Source organism: Populus trichocarpa, chromosome 5, assembly GCF_000002775.5.
Source record: "Populus trichocarpa isolate Nisqually-1 chromosome 5, P.trichocarpa_v4.1, whole genome shotgun sequence".
Lineage (NCBI taxonomy): Eukaryota > Viridiplantae > Streptophyta > Magnoliopsida > Malpighiales > Salicaceae > Populus > Populus trichocarpa.
Window position 1 is genome coordinate 541,814 of NC_037289.2, and position 26,803 is coordinate 568,616.

Below are 26,803 nucleotides of genomic sequence, written 5' to 3' on the forward strand. Positions count from 1 at the left end.
GATCTTGCAACTGTAAAGTACCAACAACGGAGTTCTTGCTCAAAAAGTAATTGCTCCAATCGTGTATTGTTCTTAAGCAACCACGATGGAAACATTCCAGTTATATTGTTGTAGGAGAGATCAAGGACTCTTAAGTCGTATTGGTGATAAAGGAAGTTGCGAATTTCTACATTGACTGCTTCTAATGTTGTACTATATGTATAAAAGTGGAACAAGACTAGTTGGAACTTTGGAATCAATTCATGAAAGGACATGGGTTTTGTTACTATTATGTTGTTCTCACTGGAGAAGAATTTGAGGCTTGAGTGGTTCATAAAAGATTTCATTGAAATGGGAACTTCAAAGAGGTTATTTGATAGTGAGAGGGATTCAATGAATATGAGGTTGGTAAGAGGACCGGAGGCAATATTTCCAGTAAAGTGGTTACTAGAAATATCTAATAGTTGTAGAGACAAGTTTCCCAAACAATCTGGGAGTGAACCTCCAAAAGTATTTCCGGAGAGATCTAACTACTTCAAATTCTTCAATTCACACCAACCTGTACAATTTATCTCGAAATAGTCAAAATAGATAGTGTTGAAAGAATCTTGAGTGGATGGAGAGTTGTTAATTTATCTTGAGCGAGCAGGGTGCCATTAAGGTCACATTGGCCAACAGACAATACTTTAAGAGTAGGCAATGTTCCGATGTTCTGGAGAAAGTTTAATGGGAGAGAAGTACGATCTAGATGCAATTCTTCAAGAGTGCTCGAATTGAAGAAAGTCCTTGTGAAAGAGAAAGAAGAAAAGGTACGATGAAAATAGTGGTGGTACAGAGTAGCCATTCCTTTCAATATTATTAATAAAGATTTTAAGAAACTAAACACTAATTTACGTTGACTTAAAGTAGTATCCTTGAGAGAAAGGGTCTTGAGGGATGGTTTTTATTCCTTAAGATTGCGTTTTTGTCAAGAAGGATAGATTGGAAGAATCCATTCTGTGTATTGTAATATAATCATCTGTTAAGCTTGGCTTAACAAAATGAAGCAGAAGGGTGAGAAGCAGGGGAGGAGAAGAAGGAAAACAGAGAATTGAGAGACTCTTACGTAATCCTCCTACTTACACGGTTTTTTACAATAATTGTCAAGAAGTAATTTTTAATCATCCTAATTTTTATTAATCTTTAGAGATGAAAGCGCTGTCAAACATGATGAAATGCTATCATTGATTACTAAATGGATATAAAGTCCTCAATTGTCTGATAGATCCAAAGACTTGAGAGAGGCAACCCATTGAAACACAAATGGGTCAAACATGATGAAATGCTATCATTGATTACTAAATGGATAAAATGCTTTTCTCTTCCTTCCTTGGTCAAGCTACCTGATCCTGTCAGCTGATTGGCTGACAGATCCAAAGACTTGAGAGCGGAAAGCCCATTGAAGAATGATAAAATGTTTTTATCATCATTAAATGGGTTCTCACTTAGGTCAAATACCTCCAGTTTCCTCAGTTTTGATGATAGGACTTCGAAGCCTGGAAGAGAAACACATCAAAGCAAGATAATTTGAATTGATGAAATGCTGTTGTTCAATTGATATATGATTCTCAAATTATACATAAAAAGAATGATACATGAACGCATAGTTAATTATAAAATAGGTTGTGTAACCTTCAAAGATTAAGAAACAATTTTTAATCATTCTAATTTTGATCCTATTGGAAAAAAAACAATTTATGGATATAAAGTCTTTAAAGTCAAACAAGATAAAATGCTATCATTAAATTGATCATTACATAGATATAAAGTCCTCATTTTTCTTGATAAAGAAACAATATAATTAAGAGAATGTCAAGTGAAGCAATTAGATAGAAACTGTGTAGTTAAGCAAGTCGGAACTGCTTAGAGTTTAGTTACCGAAGCTTCAAGTTAAGATCATTTTCATTATGACAAATTAAGCTAATTATATTCTGAAAAGGGTATACATGAAAGTTAAATCCTCTGTTTAAATGGACAAAGAACTTACTGGCAATTCAATTCAATTAAAAGTATCGAACTTTATGTTTGTTTATTTGCTTTTTACATGGATGAGGCAAACGGGACAGGAGAGGAGGTCTAAATACGAGCAATCAAGCACATTATTGCAAGGAAGGCAGATTATGTCGTTGCCTTGTTTTAAGTTTAGACTTGTGTTCTTTCAGCAAACAAAATTATTGTAGAACCACATTTCACCTTGCTGGTATGATCTTTTGGTTCTATTAATTGTTATTTTAATTGAGAAAATACGCTACTGTAAACTATTTCTTGTGAATAAATTCCATATTATTAGGGATATAGTAATCACAAGAAGCCAAGAAATATTGGTTGGTTGCTCATTCTCCAAATCTAAGACCAAAACGCCACATAATTAAAACATAACAAAGAAACAAACAAATATGGATACAAGCACAAGGACAAACACAAGTCATGTCAAAACAGAAAGGCTAAGCAACAAGAACCACACTTCGACAGAACACTTCTCACAGGCAAATTGCTATACATGTTGTGAGCAACCATTGATTTGGAATGCGACTTCTTCTCCACAGAGGATTGCAACAAATTCAGAAAGCAGCCCGCACGCTCATGATAAGACCCAATCACCTTCTGAATCTGTACAACTTGCGAAAGTTTATAGCCAAAAAGCAGTAGCAAGTGTCGATGCATTCTTCAATGAAGTAAAACCACCTGCGTCGCCAATGCGGATTTATGCACAGTACTGCTGCAATTGTCAACACCGCAATTATGTAACACACACCAAAGCTGGCATAGAAACTGTACATGTCTATGAAGCCACCATCTCCGTTGGAATCGTTAGGCACTCTCGCTGATGGTGATTCTGTCTTGTCGCAACTGTTTTGCAATGGAGGTCCACAAAGAAGAGGATTCCCTTTATAACTGCTTTCATCAAAGGTACCAAATTGATTTTTCATCTCCGGTGTTCTTCCTGACAAATTATTGTACGACACGTTGAAAACAGCTAGAAAGGTCAGTTCAACGAGTTGTGCAGGAATTCTCCCATTCAAATTGTTGTGAGAAAGATCCAAGCTCTCTATCTGCTTCAGATTGAAGAAGGATGAAGGGATCAATCCAGTGAGATTATTATGTGACAGATTTAGAGAATATATCCCACTTAAGTTTCCCCATTCTGTCGGTATTTCTCCAGTGAATCTGTTACAAGAAAGATCCAAAGCAGACATGTAACGAAGGATACCGCCTTCGTAAGAGTAGAAATTTTTCTTTGCTGTAAGCTCCACAGCTATTTTTACATCGATCACTGGCAACACAATTTTGTCATCAAGATAATAACCTATCAATGCAAATATTTCTTCCTGGATTCCATCATCTCCTGACATCCTACCAGGCTCAACCGAAGTTTTTTCATCCGATGCCGTAAAATTTAAATTGCTCAAACATGAGGGTAACAGACCAGAAAAATTATTTTCTGAAAGATCCAATATGCTTAATTTCCTTAACAAGCATAACTGATGAGGAAGTATCCCATTGAATTGATTAGATTTGAGAACAAAAATGCTCAATTCCGAAAGGCTATCAATCCAATTTGGAATGGGCCCAGTTAAGTTGTTATCGCCGAGATCAAATATAACCAGCGAAGAGAGATTACAAAAAGCATATGGCAGTGGACCGCTCAATTGATTTCTGTAAAGGTGGACATAGTGTAAATCTGATGCATGGAAGCCCAACGGCAAAGACCCAGACAGATTGTTTTCAGAAAGATCTAAAAATTCAAGCCCATGAGAATTGAAATATTCTATTGGAATGGTACCTTCAAACTGATTTCTGGACAAATCAATTGCCTGAGCAAAGTGGTTTAGTGAAGAGTTCTCAATTCCCCTTGGAAGCATGCCTGACAAAAGATTGTTACTGATATCAAACCACCAAAATGATGATGCAAGAGAAAAGGTACCCGATAGTTGTCCTGCAAATTTGTTTCCATCGAGAAAGAGGTACGCTAGGTTAGTCATGTTGAACACAGAGAGTGGTAATCGCCCATTGAAGTTGTTGTTGGACAGCTTTAAGGACCATAACGAGGAGCCTACTGTTGGCAAATTATGCTCAAGCAGTTCACAAGACATGTGATTGTTGGAAAGATCCAAGTATTCGAGAGAGCTCATATTCCCAAAACAAGGAGGAATACAACCTGTGAGGCTGTTGTTAGCCATCATGAAGTTCTTCAAACGTGGAAAAATCGAACATATGTTTCTTGCAACTTGACCATGTATGTTGTTGCCAGACATATCTACTGTATGAAGGTTGGGTGTTGGATGTTGTGGCAGCTGCAAAGGACCTATAAATGAGGTGTCTCTCAAATATAATCGATTTAACTTTGTATTATTCTCAAACAGCCAAGATGGGAAAGGTTCTCCAACGAATTTGTTGTGGGATAGATCAACCAACACCAAATCGTATTGGCTATGCAGGAAGTTTGGAAATCCAGCTTGGAGTGGTTTTGGAGTACAGTTTGAAGCACTAAAGAAAAGAAGCTGGAACTTGGGAGCTGAAGGCTGAAAACTGGGTGCAGCTATTAGCTCATTGTTATCGCATGCAATGACCTTGAGGTTGGAGAGGTTCATAAATGAACCACATGATATTGGAACTTGAAAGTAGTTATTTGAAACTGAGAGGTATTCAAGCTGCGTAAGATGGGAAATGTGACTAAATGCAATATTTCCCTCCAATTGATTGTAAGATAAATCCAAGATTTGTAGAGATGATAGATTTCCCAAACAAGGAGGGAGTAAGCCCTTTAGATTGTTTCCTAAGAGAAGTAGCTCTTCAAGATTCTTCAGTTCACACCAGCCTGCAGAATATATCAATATGTTCATGTTAAGGGAATAGGAATATATCAATTATGTAATTGCTTAGTTGGTTTTAGATTATATTTAAACAATTTTGTTTGTTAGTTTTTTTAGAGATTAATTATCTAGATTATTGATATTCATAATTTTTTTAATTCAAAGTTTTTTCTATAATTTAAGACTGAGAAATTTTAGAGATTGAGAAACTCTAGATTTTATCCTTTTCGATACGTAACATTAGGAGTAAACTTTTAGTTTAATAAAACATAGATATAACACAAATATCTAGCTAATGAATTACCTTGAGCAGGTAGGGTGCTATGGAAGTCAACTTCGGTCAAGGATAGGACTTTAAGAGTAGACAAGGGTCCAATGTTCCTAAGAAAGCTTGCTGGGAGTGAAGAATAATCAAGGAACACTTCTTCAAGGCTAGACGAATTCCACAACCCTGTGGAGCAGATCAAATAAATCCCAAAGTGTTTAAAATATCGTATTGTATTAGGCACCAAAACTGTCACTGACCTTTCCCAAAGTGTGTAAAATTACTAAAACTTGCTTGTAAGGTCTTGAGGGATGGCAACGCTCCCAATGACTCTATCAAAATGCTTTCCTTGAAGTCAATCATTTCCAGATGCAAGATTTCTAAATTCCTTAAACCTGTGATATAGAGAACAATCAATAATAATTATTTACAATAATTAAATAATTTATAATGTTAGAGTTAATATATACAAGACATAGCTTAAGTTTTAAAATTAAAATAATTTTTAATGTGATATTAAAATTTTATTAATTAAATATTCACCTTCATTTATTTAAAAAATAAAATAAGAAATTGAACAAAAGTTAATAGGGTGTATATGTAAGTTTCAAATTATTTCACTCGATAAGGAATTAATTATATGAAGCCTTTTTAAGGCTTCGTCCAAACAATTACTTAAGGGTTAATACACATGTAATTATTAAACCTTACTAGAAAATGTTATCTTAAGGTAGGAATGATTTACAACTTTACCATTGAGACCAGTTGATCCTGTAAACATGTTGTATGATAGATGTAGAGATTTGAGAGTTGAAAATCCACTAAAAGATGATAAAATGCTGTCGTTCAATTTATTGTCACTAAGATGAAGTGACAATAAATTCTTCAACCCTGAGGCTAGCACTTGAAAACCTGAAAGAAAATTGTCAGAAGCTAGGTACTGATTTTATATACTTCCCCACACGCAGTTCACGATTTATTATATTGTTAACTAACTCTAACAGACTCTTAACAACTTCTAACACGTGTCCATGCATCTGCCACCTACCCTAATTAATCTGCACTAACAGTGACCATAACAGCTGTAACAATACCTTTAATCATCCTAATTGTCAAAAAGTAATTTTTAATCATCCTAATTTTGATCTCTTCCGGTCTTATTAGAAAAACAATTTATATAAAGTCTTAATTACTAAAATGATGAAATTAATTAATGCTATCATTAATTACTAAGTAGATATAAAGTCCTCAATTTTCTTAAGAGAATGCAACTTACTATTGATACCAGTAGATGATCCTGTCAGCTGATTCTCTGACAGATTTAAATACTTGAGGGATGAAAACCCACTTAGAGATGAAAAAATGCTGTCGTTGCACTGATTTCTTCTTAGGTAAAGGTTCTCCAGCTTTTTCAACCTTGATGACAAGACTTTGAGACCTGCATGATGTTTCTCAAAATTAAGCATACTGGAAGGAAATAAACGCATAGAAGCTAAATCATATGAGAAGGAGAAAAGAAAATGTTTCAAAGCTAAATAATTAAACGGTTACCATAGAAGCTACCGGATCCTGTCACCTCATTGTCTGATAGGTCCAAAGACTTGAGAGCGGAAAGCCCATTGAAGCATGATAAAATGCCTTTATCATTATTAAATCGGTTCAGACTTAGGTCAAGTACCTCCAGTTTCCTCAGTTTTGATGATAGGACTTCGAAGCCTGGAAGAGAAACACATCAAAGCAAGATAATTGTCATTAAACACCAGCTAGCCACTTCATCAGCGTAATCTCAGTATAAGATTCACACAATGATATGAATTTACTTTATGATTACAAGAACAGAAGCATTGAACCGACCCTGATTCTCAGAGCAACCAACCAGTCCATTATAACTCAAATCAAGACTTTGCAATTCCTTAAAAGGCAGAAACAAAGATGCGTTGAGAACCCAATCCCCCAAGCGGAAATCCATAAGAGAGAGGTGGATCACTCGCCTTGTAGTGTTATCACACTCGATGCCATACCACTCACAACAATTACTACTGTACTCCACCCAATCTCGCATGTAAATGCTGTTTGGGTCGATCAAAGGTTTGATCTCTAAGAGACCAATTCTCTCTTCCTCCAAACACCCATAACAACGACCACACCAGTCGCCAACCAAAGTCAATAATGCTAGCAACATCCAAGCCCCCATTTTTTTCATCATCATCTTCGATAATTCTAGGAAGTACTACGTAGAATATTGTTGTTTGTTATGTCATATGTGCATTCGGGCAACCATAGAGGTCCTATTTATACTACGTTTGACATATAAATTCGGTTCAATTTAAATCAACTTTTCAATAAATAGTGAATGTTAATGAGCACAGTAGCGAGAACTAAGCAGTGTTATGTGTATTTGGGACTGTGAATACTGTACACTTTGGCTCTCTTCATACAGTCAATTGACTTTGACACATAGTAAAAATGAAAAAAAAATTACTCCGTGGATTTGTGATTAAACTACAATACTAAATATACCCACTGATCTGTGGATTTGTGATTAAACTTGGAAAAAAAGAACAATACTAAAAAAAGCCATATGTGAATTTGTGATTAAGAAAATTCATTATTTTATTTTTTGACATATTAGGTTCCATTAGATGCACCAAGTCAATGTGAGTGGTTGTCTTTTTTCTTATTTTTGAGGATCCAATAGATGCATAAAGTCTAGGGCTCCACAATCACTGTCTGTCACTAGTCAATTCCTCCAACTTGTTGTGTAGACTACTTTGGTTTTTCTTCATATATAGACATGGAAAGTCATGTGTTCTGAACAATTGATTTGATCTTGTGGAATACAAAAATTTCTTCCTCAACTTTTTTCATGGAATGAAGTGATTTGCCGATAGCTTCATCATCCACTTGCACTTCTTTTTCTCCGTAGACTTGTGAAGTCAAGATTCCCAATGAACTATCTGTTAGGCTGATTTACTTCCATATTAATTATTGTTTGAATATTCTTAATCTGAATGATATTAGTCCATTCAAAACAAATTCATTTTCATTTTTATAAATATATTTATATAACTACGAAAGAAGAAAAATATGCATTGATTAAAATATTATTGATGTGCTTGAATGAAGAAAGTTAGGGCAGAGATGACCATCGTAAACACCGTGTGGGCCAATAAAATTGAAAACGAAAGACAATATCAATGGCTTGCAAAAAAAAAAAGAAGAAGTTTTATGTTAAATTTATCTGTATGTTAAATTACTTGATTAACTAAACTTAATTCTGTAATATTGAATTATTTGATGAAAACATTATCTAAAACATGATTAATTGACATATTTAAAGTTAAATAAAAAAAAACCCCGCTTACTTTTAATATTAAAAATTATTTTTTAATATAAACTCTTTAACATGAAAATTTAATAAAATTAAAATAAATTATGATTACTGTTTTAGCAATTGATTTGATCTTGGGTCCCACAATTATTTGTTAGGAAAATTTAGGATGGAAACAAATATGAAGTTGGCTTAGAGGCGTGAAAACACTATCTTTAAGGTGTTTATTTGTTTCACACAGAGACAACACCTTCAGGATATAACTAAACCCTCTAAACCTCTAAAAGAATGAGAAGATAAGACCAAGAAAAGAATATGTCTTTTTGTTGTTTTTTTTTTCCTGTATAGTAACATGTTTTTTATAGACTTGAAACATAACGATGAAACAGTATGATTGTTCATCAAACAATATGACTATTGATGAAACACTATGATTGTTCATCAAATAGTATGACTATACATGAAACAGTATAACTGTTTATATTAAATTTCAAGTTCCAAGTTCCAAATGTTATCTTTTGATATTATAAATATCCATATAATAACATTAGAAAGCTAAATAAGAAAGTTTATTCATCATGGCTTAATTTACTACACAATAGAAATCCACACTTAAAAACATTAAAAAAAATATTTCTTTCCAATATAAAATAAAAATATTTTCTTTATTTATTTACAAACTATACCTACATTATTTTCGTTAGTCTGTTAATGTTTTTCTTCAAGCTTGTGGAACGGGGTGTTCCTCCAGCTTGTAGTGTAAGCTACTTTGCTTTTTTTCTTCGTAGACTGGGGAAGTCATTTGTTCGAACATTTGATTTTCTGACAAGTCAATCATCCACTGCATCAATATAATTATTATGATCTTTGTGGTTCTCGCAATGCAATTATCCACTAGGACACATCATCGACTCCTCTCATTCTTTCCACACATTTCATGAGGCAAACCAACACACTCCTTGCCAATCTTTCAAGTTTTTGGTTTTTTTATTTTTTTATTTTAAAAGTATTTTTTTTAAAAATTAATTTTTTATATAATTTTTTTCTTTACTTCAAATTAATTTTTTTTATATATTTTTAAATTATTTTGATGTGTCGATATCAAAAATAATTTTTAATTATAAAATTTTACAGACGAGGGCTTGAAGCTGATAACTTTCCCTTTATTTATAGGTCTACTTGTATACTATCACTTGGTAGAGGTGTTCACGGTTCGGTTCGGTTCGGTTTAGACTTAAAAAACCAACCAAACCAAATTTCTGTATTTTTGATAAATATTAACCGGACCGGACCGGAAACCTGTTCAAACCGAACCGGTCCGGTTCGGTTAAATCCGGTTTTTTTGGAAAAAACCGGGAAACCTAATCCCTTCTTATATGGATTTTTTTTTGTTTTTTTTTAAAATTGGCTTAGCTTTACATTAAAATTCACAGCAACCTGATGTTCGTTAATTCACAGCAACCTGATGTTTGATTAAAATCTGGACATGAATTAAATCAGATGCAAATTGACTGACTTTTAGTTTTAATATGCTTCCCAAAATGATAAATCAATGCAAGATGCATGATCAAATTTAAACATCTCAAATTAAAAGTTTGTTCGCACTAGAAAAGTAAAAATTAACAAGCAAATACATTAGCAACCAGCAATAAATTATCATAAACATCCGGCATAGTTTGAAGAAAAAAACCCAGCAACACCAGCATCCAAAAATTCCAGCAATGGCAGCATCCAAAAATTCCAGCAACGATAATACTATAAAAAAACACTAGCAAATTAGCAACATATTAGAGTTCAACTATTGAAAGAATTAAGTATGCAAAATGTTAAGGGGAATTAACAAGGTAAAGTAAATTAATTACCCAAAATAATTATATTCCAAGATTGCACCAAGCCATCAATACTACTTACAAACAATCAACTCTTACCAAATTCTATAAAAACATAAATTAAAATGTTAGATTAAACATGTAAATAAATAATATTATAAAATAATTATATTTAAATTTGTAAGAAAAATTACCTTACTCAATAAAGTGAAAATCCATAAATAATACGGTCAAGTTTATTTTCAAAAACTTTCCGTTCCTGGTTTTCAATTTTCACTTCATTGATCCATAAATATTAATATTCCGTTCCTGGTTTTCAATTTACTCATGATACCTTTAGATGGACAGTGCCAACAGTTATTTGCGTATTTACTATATCAATGGATTCTTAAGAAATAATAAGGAAATGAGAAACCCGATAACATGATCCGTTAATTTTATACTCGGATAACAACAGCAAAACAGAGACAAAGGAGCAGAGAAGAGGAGGGAAGAGCAGCAGTTTTCTGTTTTCTGAGGCTCAGCATTACATGATGAAACGTCTGTACAGACCTGAGGAACTTGGCAGAGATCATGATATTCCGGAAACTGTAGTCCTCTCCGTAGCTCACCCCTCTAATTACAGAAGAGTTTCAGAGACCCGTCTCCCCTGGCTCTCGTAGATACGGGTGATTGTTGTGATATGTTGAACTCTCCAGAAATCTTCACCGCGGTTCCTCTCTATTGTCTTGATGAATGTTGAAGGCATATACCACAGAACCAGGTCTCCTATATTTTTCAGGTTTTCAATCCCATCCGGCACAGTTTCTAGCACCGTGCATGCTGTGATGTCTAGCCTCTCTAACCCAGGCACTGATCCCTTTGCTATTCTGATGCGCCGCAATCTCTCCAGTTCATGGAGACCTAGCCTCTTCAGCTTTGAAAATCCACTAGGATCACAACACGGTTCTTCCCCTGCATAAGCTTGACAGAGTTCAAGCACCACCAAACTAGGCAATTTCTGGAGGGCCTTGAGAGGATCACATTTCAAATTAGACTATTGAAGCACTAGCTTGGAAATATACTGGAGTGAAGCTATCCATCCTGGTAAAGCTGGAAGACTACCTATGAGATTTAGTCGTTGGAGATATTTTGGAGGAGATGAAAGAGAGTCAAATTGTAAGAATTCAGTGTTGTTTAGTGAAACAAGATAAAAAGCAGTAAGGTGTTTCAACCTGTCCAAAGTATAACAGAGATCCATTCCCTGCTCTTCTCTTAGCTAAAATGCCCAGCCTTCTCAACTGAGTTAGCTTTCCCAACTCCCTGACTAACTCATAATCTTCATTCACTTCAACGCTTCCCAATGTCTGCAGGTTAGTCAATCTTCCTATTCTTGATGGAACTCTCATTCCATGAGTGTCAGGGAAGAACGATGATGACTGGAAACTGTGTCGATAGTTACGGAGCTGGCAAAGACATGTCAATTGAGTGATCCCAGCAGGCAAAGAAGACACAGGACTCCCTTTCAAATCAAGTATTTCCAAGTACTTGAGCTTCCTTATGGACTCTGGAAGCTCCCTTATCATGGTCCATCTCAAACTTAAGTATCTCAAATTAATCAGTTCAATCAATTCAGGTAGGAAGCTGGAAAGGGGAGCTCGATCTAAATTCAATACTCTCAACAGATTGTAATTGCGAAAACCATGCTCAAAAGTGTTGGTGGGAGAAACCACTGGTGGTGGCTTTGAAACACTCGGAGGGGATAAAACACACTGTTTTATTTCAAGAAACAAATAGCTTACAATTAATTAACACAAAAGTTTAATACAATACACGCCCTCTCTCTTTCTCTCTAGTGTTTCTCTCTATTCTCTCCACTCAGAATAACATAAGCTTAGCTTGTTATTTATACACGAATTCAAAACAAGATAATTCAACCTTCAAGTGTGAAGGCGGCTGTGGACGGTGGTGTGAAGGCGGCATGCAGCTGGTGGCTGGCGGCTGGTCGGTGGCAGCTGGTGGTTGCCTTCCTTGACCATCTAGATTGAGTTTAATATTCAACAAATCTCCCCTTTAAACTCAATCGAGGGATGTCATGCCAAGCATGAACTTTAATCGGATAAATACTTCTCCTTTTAATGGCTTTGTGAAGATGTCAGCAACTTGATCATTTGTGTTGCAAGATATCAGTTGGACTTCTTCATTCTTCACATGTTCCCGGATAAAGTGATGACGTGTATCAATGTGTTTGCTCCTCTCATGATACACTGGGTTCTTTGCCAATGCGATTGCTGATCGATTGTCAATATAAATCCCCGTAGGATTTTCTTGAGGAAATCCCAAAAACTTCAGCATATTCCTTAACCATATTGAGTGGCATACGGCTGAGTTGGCAGCAACATACTCAGCTTCACAGCTTGATAATGTTACAATCGATTGCTTCTTGGATGACCATGTGAAAGATGTGTCTCCCATGAAAAAGACAAACCCTGTTGTGCTTTTCCTTTCATCCAAATCTCTACCCCAATCACTATCCGAGTAGCCTACAAGATTAAAGTCTTTACTTGAGGTATAAAGCATACCTTCATTCATTGTGCCTTTGATGTAGCGAAGAATTCTCTTGGCTGCATTCAAATGAGACTGGTCTGGCGTCTCCATGTATCTGCTGACGAGTCCGACTCCGTAGAGTATATCCGGTCTGGTACATGTCAAGTACCTTAAGCTTCCTACTAAGCTTTTGAAGTAAGTTGGATCAACATTTCCAACCTTACTCTTCCTCAATTCCACTCCATTCTCAACTGGAGTTGATACCGGATTGCAGCTTTCCATCTTGAACCTTTCAAGAATATCTTTGGCGTAACCGCTTTGGGATACAAAAATCCCTTCTTCTTTCTGCGTTACTTCCAAGCCAAGAAAATGTGACATTAGACCAATGTCAGTCATCTCAAACTCATGTACCATGTTTTGTTTGAAGTCGTCAAACATGGTAGGGTTGTTGCCGGTGAATATCAAATCATCAACATACAGGCACGCAAATAAGATGCTGCCATTTGCTCCTTTCTTCACATATATGGCGTGTTCATATGGACATTTCTCAAATCCATTATCTTGAAAATACATGTCAATTCTGGTATTCCAAGCACGCGGAGCTTGCTTCAAACCGTAGAGAGCTTTCTTCAACTTGTATACTTTGCCTTTATTTTCAGCTTCAATGTATCCAAGTGGTTGTTCAACATAGATCTCTTCTTCTAGGAAGCCATTCAGAAATGCTGACTTCACATCGAGTTGATAGATCTTCCATCTATGTTGTGCAGCTAGTGAGATCATCAGTCTGATTGTCTCTAGCCGGGCTACTGGAGCAAATACTTCTCCATAGTCAATGCCTTCTCTCTGTTTGTAGCCTTTAGCCACTAATCTGGCTTTGTATCTTTGCACTTCTCCTTTTGCATTTTTCTTTGTCTTGTAAACCCATTTGACACCTATTGCTTTCTTGTTTTCTGGTAGATAAGTCAGCTTCCAGGTATCATTCTTCTCAATGGCATGTATTTCTTCATCCATTGCTTTAATCCATTTCTCTTCTGTGACAGCTTCATTGAAGCTTAATGGGTCACTATCTGCAAAGAAACAAAACAAATTTGTATCTTCCATTACTTGAGTGGCATCGTACAGCTCTTCAAGATTTCTCATCCTTCTTGGTTCTTCTGATGAGGATGCTGATGGTGGTGTTGATGATGATGCTCCTGGTGTGTTCCTCCTGTTGAATACAGGGAATCTGTGTACCGGACTTTGTGGTTCAGCTGCTGGTACAATCGGTTCTTCGACAAGTACTGTTGGTACTTCTTCACCTTCAAGGATCAAATCCATATTGATCCATTTGACTACTTCTTGATCATCATTCCATTCCCAAGATTTATCTTCTTCAAAGATAACATCTCTACTCATAATCACCTTCTTCGTGATGGGATTATACAGCTTGTATCCCATCCTTCTCTCACCATATCCCACAAAGATGCATCTCTCGCTTTTATCATCGAGCTTTCTCCTTCTTGCATCTGGGATCTTTGCATATGCCACACAACCAAAGACTCGTAGATGAGTAACACTTGGTTTGTGACCACTCCATGCTTCTTCTGGAATGACTCCTTGCAAACTTCTGGTTGGGCAGCGATTCAGTAGATACACTGCACATGATACAGCTTCAGCCCAGTATTGCTTGGGCAACTTCTTTGCTTTGAGCAGACTTCTTGCCATGTCAAGAATCGTGCGATTCTTCCTTTCAGCTACACCATTCAGCTGTGGTGTATAAGCTGGTGTTGTCTGATGTCTGATGCCTTGTTGTGTACAATAGGCTTCAAAGTCGTTTGCTGTATATTCTCCACCTTGATCAGATCTCACTGTTCTGATCATGTAGCCACTTTGCTTCTCCACAATTGCTTTAAAATCTTTAAAACAATTGAATACTTCTGACTTCCTCTTCAGAAAGTATATCCACGTCTTTCTACTAAAATCATCAATAAAAGTGAGGAAGTACCTATTTTGTCCAGTCGACATAGGCGTTATTGGGCCACACACATCTGTGTGTACTAACTCCAGTGGCCTCTTTGCTTTCCAGTTGACTTCTTTGGCAAAACTGGATCTGTGATGTTTGCTGAGGACACAACTTTCACAGACTTCATCTGGATGATCAATGTGAGGCAAACCTTTGACCATCTTCTTGCTTGCTAGCATCTTCAAGCTCGTGAAATTCAGATGTCCAAGCCTCAGGTGCCAGAGCCATTCTTCACTGTTGGTGATGGCACTCAAACACCTTGCTGCATCATACTGGATGTTCAAAGGAAACATCCTATTCTTGGACATTTTCACATAGGCCATTAATCTCCAATTGTTGTCTCTAATTGTCAGATGACAATTCTTCGAGTAAAAAGTATATCCTCTCTCCAAAAGTTGACCTAAGCTGATCAGGTTCTGCTTTATGGCTGGGACATAATAAACATTGGCGATGTAGCTGGAATCGCCGTTCTTCAACTTGATTGGGATGCTGCCTTTACCTTTGAATGGAACCTTTGTGGTATCTCCAAAAGTAACTAGACCTTGCTTGGTCTCATCTAGATCACTAAATAACTCTCGGTAGCCGCACATGTGATTGCTGGCTCCAGTATCTAGATACCATATATTTTCCTGTTTCTCGCCAAGTTCTTGTTGGACAAGAAATGCAGCTTCTATGTCATCCTTCTCTGCATAGTTGGCTTGCTCACGTATCTCCAACGGAGCTTTCCTTCTGCATTCAGTGCTATAGTGCCCAAATTGATTGCAACTATAACATTGGATATTCCTCTTGTCACGGTTATTGTAACCGCCTCCTCTTCCTCTAGGAGTGAATGCTTGCTGTCCTCTACCTCCTCTGGTAGTGTTTCTACCACCTCTTCCTCTAAAGCTTGTATTCCAGGAACCTCTTCCTTGGAATCTCTGGAATCCTCCTCTGGATTGTTGACTTCCTGCTTGAGTGGTATATCCACTTGTTGAAGTCTCCCCTTGCTCATATCTCTCTTTGAGCGACAACTTTGCTTGTAAGGCATGCTCAATTGCCTTATCTCCATTTCGCTTTACAATCTTCTGCTCATGAGCTTGCAAAGAACTCATAAGCTCATCAACTGTCAACTTGTCCACTTCCTTGGACTCTTCAATAGCGACAACAACAAAATCAAATTTTGGATCTAGGGATCTCAAAATTTTCTCAGTAATTCGAGAATCGACGATGGCTTCTCCATTTCTCCTCATCTGATTGACTATCACCATAATCCTTGTGTGATAATCAGAAATAGATTCTGAGGACTTCATTTGCAATAACTCAAATTCACCTCGCAAAGATTGAAGACGAATCTTCTTGATTCTGTCAGCACCTTTGTATTTTTGTTGGAGAGCCTCCCATATATCATGTGATGTTTCAGCGGAAGCTATGATCTCGAATGTATCTTCATCAAGACCTTGGTAGATGATGGTCTTTGCTTTGTTGTCCTTCTTTCTGTTGACTTTCAGGGCTTGCTTCTGTGCCTCTTGTAAAGCATCTTCTTCTTCTTTGGACTCTGGTTCATCATAACCATAGTGTACAATCTCCAAACACTCTTGTGAACCAAGGAATGCCTTTAATCTGATGCACCAACTATCATAGTTGTCTTTGGTCAGCTTCGGGATGAGTGTTTGTGTACTTTCTGTAGTCATTTTGCTCTTTTAATGACTATATCTCCTTCTGGGAGTTGAATTTGGCAAAACGGACACTGTAGATCGATCCGGAATGGTCCAAATAGTAGGGAACCGGTCTGACTTTGTAGAAATCAGGTCTGCAAATGGGTGAACCGGTCAAAATATCGATTCTGGGCGTCGGGCGGTTCGCTGGGTTGAACCGGAATATTCTGCGGAATATTCTATCGGCTCGGCTGCGGCTAATAGTGGCTCGGCTTAGCGGCTCGGCTTACAAGGGAATATTCTCGGGAATATGCTTCGGCTCGGCTGGAGGCTTGGCTTGAGGCTCGGCTCGGCTCGGCTTAACGGCTCAAATATGGCGCGCGTGTGGCTCAGTCGTCGTCTACCTCTGGGCGCGTGGCTGCGCGTGGTCAAACAGTGCAGAATCTTCAGGCGGCGCGTGTGGGCTACCTCCGTCTCCGATCAAGCTGCTTTTTGCGGCAGTGAGTTCTTCTGGATGATCTCTACACTGTGGAATGATCAAAACTTGTTTATGACAACTTTGAAAATTCGGATATCTCCCAAAACACTTCTGTTTTCTGACGAACGGGGCTCTGATACCAATTGTTGGTGGGAGAAACCACTGGTGGTGGCTTTGAAACACTCGGAGGGGATAAAACACACTGTTTTATTTCAAGAAACAAATAGCTTACAATTAATTAACACAAAAGCTTAATACAATACACGCCCTCTCTCTTTCTCTCTAGTGTTTCTCTCTATTCTCTCCACTCAGAATAACATAAGCTTAGCTTGTTATTTATACACGAATTCAAAACAAGATAATTCAACCTTCAAGTGTGAAGGCGGCTGTGGACGGTGGTGTGAAGGCGGCATGCAGCTGGTGGCTGGCGGCTGGTCGGTGGCAGCTGGTGGTTGCCTTCCTTGACCATCTAGATTGAGTTTAATATTCAACAAAAAGAATGATGTGAAGAAAATGACAAAAAAGACCACAGATAAGGAAATCTCATATCTGATTGTACTTCCTCAGAGTTCTCATGGATTGATAGACGCCGAACTTTCTCATTCTTGCTGATTCTTGTTCCGTTTGCTATCATAACAAAAGATTCTTCCCTGGATTTCATTTGAATGATTTCTCGCATTATATAGATCATGAACACGACATGTCTTGACCCTATTAAAATAATTCATCTCCACCACTTGAATCAAACTCCTATTCACGAGTTGCCGTTTAATCTTAAAGATTGGAAAGTATCTTAATATGCTATCTCAACTATTTTTTTCAACCCGGACCCCTAATTGAAGATGGAAGTCTCCACCGAAGAAAAAGATCTACTGGTACGCTCGAACAAAAAGATCAAAACATATTAATAACGTTCTCAAAGTCAGGGACATGGATACGTCTGATTCTACGAATGCAGAGAATGATGTGAGGGGAACTTTCAGCTACAAAGAGTCTCTCATTGGATCGGCTTTTCGAGGACAATCAAATTTCTCTATTCCAGAGCAGGAAGATTTTGCATCTGATGATGATGAGGAGGATGAAGAGGAGGAGGATTGCCCAGTTATTAGGCTCTTTATGGAGGAGAAAAAAAGAATCAGAGAACCATGGCGCCAAACCTTAATCATAAAGGTGTTGGGGTGTCGTGTCAGTTATACCTTCTTACTGAAGCGACTGCAAATAATATGGAAGATTCTAGGTGATTTGAACTTGGTGGATCTCGGTAATGATTTCTTCCGAGCTAGATTTTCTAACAAAGAAGACCGAGAGTCTGCCATGTCTGGGGGACCTTGGATGGTGGCAGACCACTATCTTACTATGCGATCTTGGCACCCAAATTTCGACCCTAACGTGGCAACCAAGGTTGTTAAAATCGCGTTTTGACTCGTAAAATCGTACGATTTTATGAGTCAAAACATGCATTACGGGTTGAATCGCTTGAAAAAAATCAAAAATGGGTAAAATCGGGTTGAAATCGAGTGAAATCGCAAAAATCGGATGAAATCGCGCAAAATCGCGATTTCAGGACCGATTTTGCGATTTTGACAAAATGAGGCCCTGAAACAAAATCCCCCCCTCCTGGACAGCTGTCAGATGCCTATTGGATTATTCCTGCACAGTCACGGACTCACGTGACTGTCTTCACTCTGCTCTTTCCAATTGAGGCGAAAAACTCTTTCACAAATCACAATTACAAATACTCTTTCCAATTCTAACAGAACAAATCCCTAATCGGGTGGCGACAACGATCTATTCTCCATCCTCCACAAAAGCGGCCATTACGCAAACTATTACCCCTCATTTTACACCCAAAAAAGAAAGAAAGAAAAAGACAGAGAGAGACTGGCAGAAAGAGAGGGGCTTGATGAATTTACCGAGATCGGAGGATTCGAGGACTGAAGGTTTAAGATGAGAGTGGAACCAGCAGAGAGAGAATTTGGAGCAGCGGGCTCCCATTGATTAGAGTAAAAACAAAAAACTCCAAGATGATCAGACAGTGAGGAGACAATGTGAGGTGAAATAATCAAATGGTTAGGATGACACTGATCCTTGTTCTAAAAGTTGTTTGCATAGACAATAAAGGGCCTTTTTACTCTCCTTTCTGGTTTCAGCTTTCTGCCTCTTTTACCATCATCATCTTCAACAGCAGCCGGCGACATCGTAAGTTAATTTTGCCTTCATCATCATCACCGGAGTCAAGGTTTCTTTATTTTTGCCCCTGTAATAGATTTGTATGTTTTCCTGTTAAGTGTTAATTGTTAGTTAGTCCTGTAATTCATTTTGCCCGGTCCTGTAAATTGTATATGTATAATGTTGAATTGAATGGAATTGATCGGGTGTGAAAATTGTTGAATTGAATGCCACAGTATATACTATATATGACTGAATTGTGCAAAATATTACTCGGTGAAAATTGGACTGAATTGATTGAATTGGGGGTGAAAATTGGACTGAAAAAATATTGAATATTAATGGGGTGAAAATTGGACTGAAAAATGTTGAATTGGACTGAATTAATTGGACTGAATTAATGGGGTGAAAATTGGACTGAAAATTGTTGAATTTGACTGAATTTAATGCCATTTCAATATTATAGGACTGAATTAATTGGACGAATTGTTATGTATGAATTTTTATTTAAAGCATGAATTTTTTTTAATGTATTTTAAAATTCCTTATGATTTTACGATTTTACAATCCGTTTTTACGATCCGAGTTTGTGAACGGCTTTCCGTACCGTCTTAAAATCGTGATTTTAACAACCTTGGTGGCAACCATTGAAAAAGTAGCAGTGTGGATTAGGCTACCAGATTTGGCAATGGAGTATTATGATAACACAGTGTTATGGAAGATTGGGAACCATATCGGAAAGACTTTGAAGGTGGACAGAACAACCTCTGTGCGGATGCGCGGAAACTATGCACGCATATGTGTGGAAGTGGATCTCACTAAACCATTGTTATCCAAATTCAAACTAAGACGTAGAATTCGACACATTAGCTATGAAGGGTTGCACATGATTTGTTTTGGTTGTGGTCAATATGGACACAAACATGAGGTGTGCCCCTATTCCATGAATAAGGAGGGACGTAACGATGAGCAGCAGGTCTCATCAAATAATGAGAAGGGAAGAGATCCAACAGTTCCAGCTGAGGATACGGTGGTCAGACCAGAGGTGGCGGAGAATTACGGCCGGTGGATGGTGGCCCGTAGGGGGGCGAAAGTTTAGCATGAAAACGGATTCCAATCAATTTCGATTGCCCCAATCTTTGGAAATCTCTCACAAGGTGGTAAAAGGAGTAGTCTACGGGAGAAGCTTAAGGAAACAGAGATTGGGGGAGGATCACGCTTTACTGCGCTTAATGGTTTATATGTAGAATCCCACGATTTAGGGAGCCGGGAATTGAGGGCAGAGATCCCAGGACTAAGCAGGCCAAAGGGTGAAAACAGATTTTGTAAGGAAAATATGGACGTGGTGAATTTTAAACATGAGGAGAGAATAAAGGCCCAGGGTAAGTGGGTGCCTAACAGTAAGGATGAGGTTAATGGATCTAATATGCAGCAGGCCCATCATGAGTTACAACCAGGCCGAAAGATTAATTCATAGAGAAATACCCAGTTGCTAGACCATGTGAATAGAGAACGCACCCCTGTTCAAAAACAAATTATCTTGAGAAACCCAAATCAATCCGACTCTAATATGAAGAAACTCCTTACTGCAAACGAAGAGAGAGAGATTGTGGGTGTTCCTCGTGGAAAAAATTTGAATGTTGAGCCTTTCAAATCTCATTCCCCGCGACCTCCAGATTGTGAGCTAGTGTTAGAGGTAACTTTGGGGGAGTCCACAAATATTGAGGTAAGCGTGGAACCAGAAGAGGATGAAGACACGAGAATGGCTGAAGACGAAGATGAGACAACTGAGGAAATGGTTCGTGGCCATATGGGCTGCACGTAATAACTTTATTTTTATCCTAATTTATGATGAAGATTATGATTTGGAATTGTAGGGGTGCGAGTAGTAATCATTTTTGTTCCTTAGTGTTGAATTATAAGAGAATCCATAATTTTAATGTGTTAGCTGTGGTTGAAACAAGAGTTAGTGGTTTAATAGCAGATAGAGTGATTGGGAAATTGAAATTTGAAAACAGTGTTAGAGTTGAAGCAGTGGGAAGGTCGGGTGGCATCTGGTTATTATGGAATGGTTCTAAGGTTGATTTGAAAGTGTTAAAAACCGCTAGACACCTCATTCATGTCGTCTTTGATGAAGGGGGTTCATGTCCTTGGCTATGTAGCTTTGTATATGCCAACCCGAATGATCAATTAAAGAGAGCTTGTTTTGAGGATATCAAGGATTTAGCGAGCACTATATCATTACCGTGGATGATTGTAGGTGATTTTAATGAGATTATGGGGGCGCCAGAAAAGAGAGGGGGTGCACCAATAGATATGAGGAGATGTTTGAGGTTTAATAAGTGGGTGCAAGAGTGTGGGTTAAATTATTTGGGTAGTTTGGGACCTAAATTTACCTGGAGAGTGGCAGAAAATAGAGGTTACGGGAGAGTATTCGAGAGGTTAGATAGAGGATTTAGTAATCAATCTTTCAGAATCCAGTTCCCAGAGCTTAGTATACGTGTGCTGCCTAGGGTGAAATCAGATCATCACCCATTGTTAGCTGATTTTATGACCAAGTGTGACAATGGTCAGAAACTTGTTAGACCCTTTCGTTTTGAAGTGGCATGGACAACACATGATTCCTTTGCGGATTTGTTAAAGACTGGATGGAGGTCTGGTTCAAACTTCATTACTACCTTAGATAATCTAACTTTGAAGCTGAAGGATTGCAATTGGGAAGTTTTTGGGAGTATTTTTCAGCGTAAGAAGATAGTTTTGGCTAGGCTTGGAGGAGTTCAAAAGCATTTGAATGGGGGACATAACAGTTTTTTAATTAATCTAGAGAAGACTCTGTTGAAGGAATACAATCAGATTCTATAACAGGAAGAAATTTTTTGGGCTCAAAAGTCTCGGTGTAATTGGATTAATTTTGGGGATAGAAACATATCTTACTTCCATACAAAAACTATTATTAGGAGACAGAGGAACAGGATTGGGTGTCTGAAAGATTCTGGTAACAATTGGGTGTGGGAAGAAGATAAACTCAAAAAGTTGACAGTAGATTTTTATAAACACTTGTTCACGGAAGATGAGGTTCCAAATGATGAGATTTCCTTTTTTTCAGCTTTCCCTGACTTGGAGAATAGTTATAGTACTGGTCTTCTTGAAAAGGTTTCGGATGAGGAGATTTGCAAGGCTGTCTTTGATATGAAACCTTTTAAAGCTCTCGGCACTTATGGTTTCCAACCTTATTTCTTCCAGACCCAATGGAGTGTTGTGGGGGGTGATCTATGTAGGTTCATTAAGGAGGTTTTTGCCAACAAACAGGAGGTTGCAGAGGTGAATCATTCATACTTGGTGCTCATTCCCAAAGTTCCAAAACCTGAATGTATCCACCAATTCAGGCCAATAGGGTTATGTAATGTAATTTACAAAACCCTCACAAAAATTTTGGTTAACAGGTTAAAGCCACTTATGCAGAAGCTTGTTTCTATGAACCAAAGCAGCTTTGTTCCTGGTAGGCAGATTGTTGATAATATCATTATAGCACAGGAAATTATCCACTCTATGCGCAATTTAAAAAGAAAAAAGGGGGTGATGGCTATTAAAGTGGATTTGGAAAAAGCCTATGATAGGCTCCGTTGGGATTTTATTAGAGACACTCTTACATTAACAGGAATTCCAAGAAGCACAGTGGATCTCATTATGAAGTGCATTGAAACTACATCCTTAAGCGTCTTGTGGAATGGGAGTCCTTCTAAAAAATTCCTCCCTACTAGAGGAATTCGTCAAGGGGACCCTTTATCTCTTTATATTTTTGTGCTGTGTATGGAACGCTTGTCTCAACTGATTCATAGGGAAGTTAGCCTGGGTAATTGGAAACCATTTCAAATTGGTAGAGAAGGTCCAAAAATCTCCCATATATGCTTTGCAGATGATATGCTTCTGTTTGCAGAAGCAAGTGAGGGGCAATTGGATAAAGTTCTTGAATGTCTTACTCTGGTTTGTTGTGCCTCTGGTCAATGGGTGAGTGTTGAAAAGACCAAGATGTTTTTCTCTAAAGATGTTTCTCATTCTGCTGTTAGATCACTTAGTTACAAGAGTGGGTTTGCTGTTACTCAAGACTTGGGCAAATATCTAGGGTCCCTCTTCTTCATCAACGCATTACCAAGCAAACATATGGTTACATTATAGAGAGTTTGCATCAGAAATTGGCGACATGGAAATCTAAACAGATGTCTCTTGCTGGTAGAATCACTTTGTATAAGTCAATTTTGGCTACTGTTTCTTTATATCCTATGCAATCCAGTTTATTACCTAAGTCAATTTGCTTTGAAATTGAAAAAATCTACCGAGGATTTATTTAGGGGGACAACATTGAGGCTAAACGAACTCATCTTGTTAACTGGAAAACTCTTTGCCAACCAAGAGATGAGGGAGGTCTGGGGCTGAGAGGAATGCATTCTATGAACCGAGCTTTCATAATGAAGTTGGGATGGGGTATCATTAACGACAATACTAGTCTATGGGCTTCAGTTCTCAGAAGTAAGTATGTCAGATCTAGTGATAACATTCCTAAAGTGCAAGCTAAGCAGAAAGATTCTCCTCTTTGGAAAGCGATATGCAAGGAATGGTCTCATGTGATTAAAGGCATTTCTTGGGCTATTGGCAATGGAGAAAACATCAAATTCTAGGAGGATGAGTGGTTGGATGGCTTTGGTTCTCTTGCTAGATATGCGACTCAAGATCTATCTGAGGAATTGCTCAACAAGTCGGTGGCAGAAATGGTTTCCAGCAACAATCAGTGGAGATGGGATGTTTTTGCGCACCTCTTGCCAATGAATATTGTGATGACTCTAGCTAGCTATCCCCCTCCAAATAGGGAGTCGAATGAGGACCAGCTCTTTTGGGACCTTTCCATGAATGGTGAGTTCACTATTAAATCAGCTTATTTCCCTCTTATCAACTCTTGTGATAATCAGACCCATTTGAAGCCTTTATGGCGTCTTGTTTGGAGATGGAGAGGTCTTGAAAGAATTAGATCTTTCCTTCAGCTTATTGTCCATAACAGAGCTATGACCAATGAGATTAGGTATAAAAGACATAGGAGTGGTTCCCCTAATTGTCATTGTGGTAGCGGTGATATTGAGACCATTTTGCATGTGTTAAGGGACTGCAAATGGGCCCGGGAAGTGTGGCTGAAAGTCTTGAATCCATGTGATACTGATGGTTTTTTTGCTGTGGATTTACATGTATGGTTGTTGTCTAACTTGTCAAGCATAGTTAATACGAAAGGAAGGTTGGTGCTGGTCAATCTTGTTTGGTGTTACTGTGTGGTTCCTTTGGAAGTACATGAATTGTCGCATTTTTAGGGAGACTCCAGAAGTGGCAGGCCATCCTTTAATGGCTATTTGGGGTTTGACCAAAGACATAATGGGAGCTGGACTTCATGAGGAGCTTAATACTTCGATTTTTAAGAAGATGAATGTTGTGGGATAGAATTATCCCCCTCCGAATTGGATGAAATTAAATGTAGATGGATGTAGTAAAGGCAACCTAGGTTTAGCAGCGGCGGGAGGATTAATTAGGGATTGCATGGGCTCTTGGATTAGAGGTTTTGCTATTAATACGGGGATTTGTACTTCAGTTCGTGCTGAGTTATGGGCGGTGATTACAGGGCTAGAGATGGCTTTTTGGGCTTTCGCAAGATTATTTTGGAATCTGATTCTTTGGTTGTGGTGGGTTTGCTCTTGAAACAATCTGTGAAAGCTGATGCTAACTTTGCCTTGGTTAACAAAGCTGGTGAAGCTCTAAGTAGAGATTAGGTAGTCCAAGTGCAACATTCTTACAGGGAGGCGAATGCTGCTGCTGATTGACTTGCTAACTTTGGGCTTTCCAGGCATCCACTTTTTAAGGAGGATTCGATTATTAATGACCCTCCAGAGGGCTTGTATTGGTTTTTATACTATGACTTGATTGGAACGGTGTTCCCTCGTTTAATTTAATTTTGGGCTTTAGCCCCGATTTATAACAAATAAAAAACTCCTATTCACGAGTTCATTAAGGTATTCCTCTGCTACTTCCTCCATTGTAAAGCCTTGCTTCTCTTCCACAAACCTTTCAACTATCCATAGCCGGATCAACTTCATTCTTTTTATCAAATAATCCTCTGGAAAAACACTTAAATACAAATAACACTGTTTGAGGTAGTAAGGAAGATTATCGTAACTTAGTTGAAGTATTCTACGTAGACTCCCAAGGTCGTCGTTACTTTTCAATTCTGTAGCTAGGCAGTCATGGACTTTCTTCCATTCCAAACCTCCATTTTTCTTCTTCGACAGTAGGCCTCCTATTGCTACAATTGCAAGTGGCAGTCCCTCGCACTTCTTTACGATATTTCGACACATCTCTTCCAGTTCTGGAGGGCATACAGCTGCTAGGACAGTAAGATTTACACAGAAAAAGGAATAGAGAGAGATGAAGAAAAGCAGAGAAGAATTCTGTTAAACAAAGAGAAAGAAGAAATTATGTTTTGATTTTCTGTTTTATTAATTGAATGTTGTTTTTTTATTTGATATCAGTTTATATATTGCTACAGTAGGAAGCTTATTCACGTTATCTATTCTTCACTAAGCAATACTAACTGATTCTCTTAACTGACAACACTACCAGAAAACTGGATAACACCAACGGCATTACCGACAGAAATAATTCCGTCTCCAAATCTGTCAGAATTAACCGACGGAAAAAATCCGTCGGCGATTCCGCCGGTATATACCTGACACGACCAAAAGATTGATGTCTTCTTCCAAGTGCAGGAGTGTCGAAGTAATAAATAACCCGGCAAGACCGGGGTCGAACCACAGAGAGGTTAATTGTATAAATTATAAATAACAATGCAATAACAACAACAACAATAATAATAATAATAATAATAATAATAATAATAATAATAATAGTAATAATAATACTCAGTACGTGGCGTTGTTATACCTGAGAATGATCTAAAAGATCGGGTCACAGGTTTCCAGCCTATATACTGATTTTATGAAAAGATCAAAGAGATATATTATATAATATAAACAGATTTCTGATGCGAATGAACAAGGCAAGACCAACAATGTCAGGATCCTTGATCAAACACAGAGCATACTTAACGTACATAACATATAACAAGAATGTAAATAATAATAATAATAATAGTAATAGTAATAGTAATAATAGTAATAATATTAATAGTAGTAGTAGTAGTAGTATTAGTAGTAATAATAATAATAAAAAGAAGAAGAGGAAGAAATTAATGAGAACTTTGAGATGGAAGATTAATGTAAGGATTAAATAATGATAAAAACAAATGTCAAGGTTAGAGGATTCACTAATGGTATTTCAAATAAATATAATATAAACTCTTTTTATTACTCAACTAGAAACCACACACAAAGGAGGTTCTAATCGGATGATTTATCATTAATGGCTCATTATAAAGTATTAACATGATCATATTAATTATCTTGTCTAAGTAACACCATACTTATAAATATCATCAGGCATTCATGTTGCTAGCTTATGTTAACAACAAATCAAGTTCCTATCATAACAACGATGTCGGCCGAAAACTATGAAGGATCAAGCATTTGATGTACCAAGTGTTATACAACACAAATCTAGATTAACCATTGAAAAAGCAAGGTATTAAGGATTAGTAAGATAAAAAGATAAGACATGCTAATAACAATTTTTCTTGGATATAAACAT

At 37.6% G+C, this 26,803-nt stretch overlaps 2 protein-coding genes across 4 annotated transcripts in view; both read right to left on the minus strand.

Annotated features, from left to right (window-relative positions):
- Positions 1 to 1,961: 1,961 nt before the first annotated feature.
- Positions 1,962 to 26,803, minus strand: part of LOC18098518 (receptor-like protein 13) — a 78,160-nt gene continuing 53,318 nt past the window's right edge. Inside the window, exon 10 of one of the 3 annotated variants that reach the window (XM_052453114.1) lies at positions 1,962 to 3,802. In XM_052453114.1, the coding sequence (XP_052309074.1) occupies positions 2,616 to 3,802 (1,187 nt within the window). In that variant the 3' untranslated portion in view covers positions 1,962 to 2,615. Of the gene's footprint in view, positions 4,838 to 26,803 lie in introns of all 3 variants that reach the window. The other 2 variants (XM_052453113.1, XM_052453112.1) reach the window with 2 other exon arrangements.
- On the minus strand, positions 10,743 to 11,864 carry LOC127905349 (uncharacterized). Its single transcript, XM_052453120.1, has 2 exons — positions 11,472 to 11,864; positions 10,743 to 11,266 (listed from the first exon to the last, which is right to left on the minus strand). Exons 1-2 carry the CDS (start codon positions 11,820 to 11,822, stop codon positions 10,877 to 10,879), a joined length of 741 nt encoding a protein of 246 aa, XP_052309080.1. The 5' UTR covers positions 11,823 to 11,864; the 3' UTR covers positions 10,743 to 10,876.

Excerpts from the sequence above, each read along its gene's own strand:
- LOC127905349 (XM_052453120.1), bottom strand. The coding sequence starts at position 11,822 with ATGATAAGGGAGCTTCCAGAGTCCATAAGGAAGCTCAAGTACTTGGAA. Across the intron at positions 11,267-11,471 it reads CTCTGTTATACTTTGGACAG|GCCCTCCAGAAATTGCCTAG; the intron begins GTTGAAACACCT and ends GATCCTCTCAAG.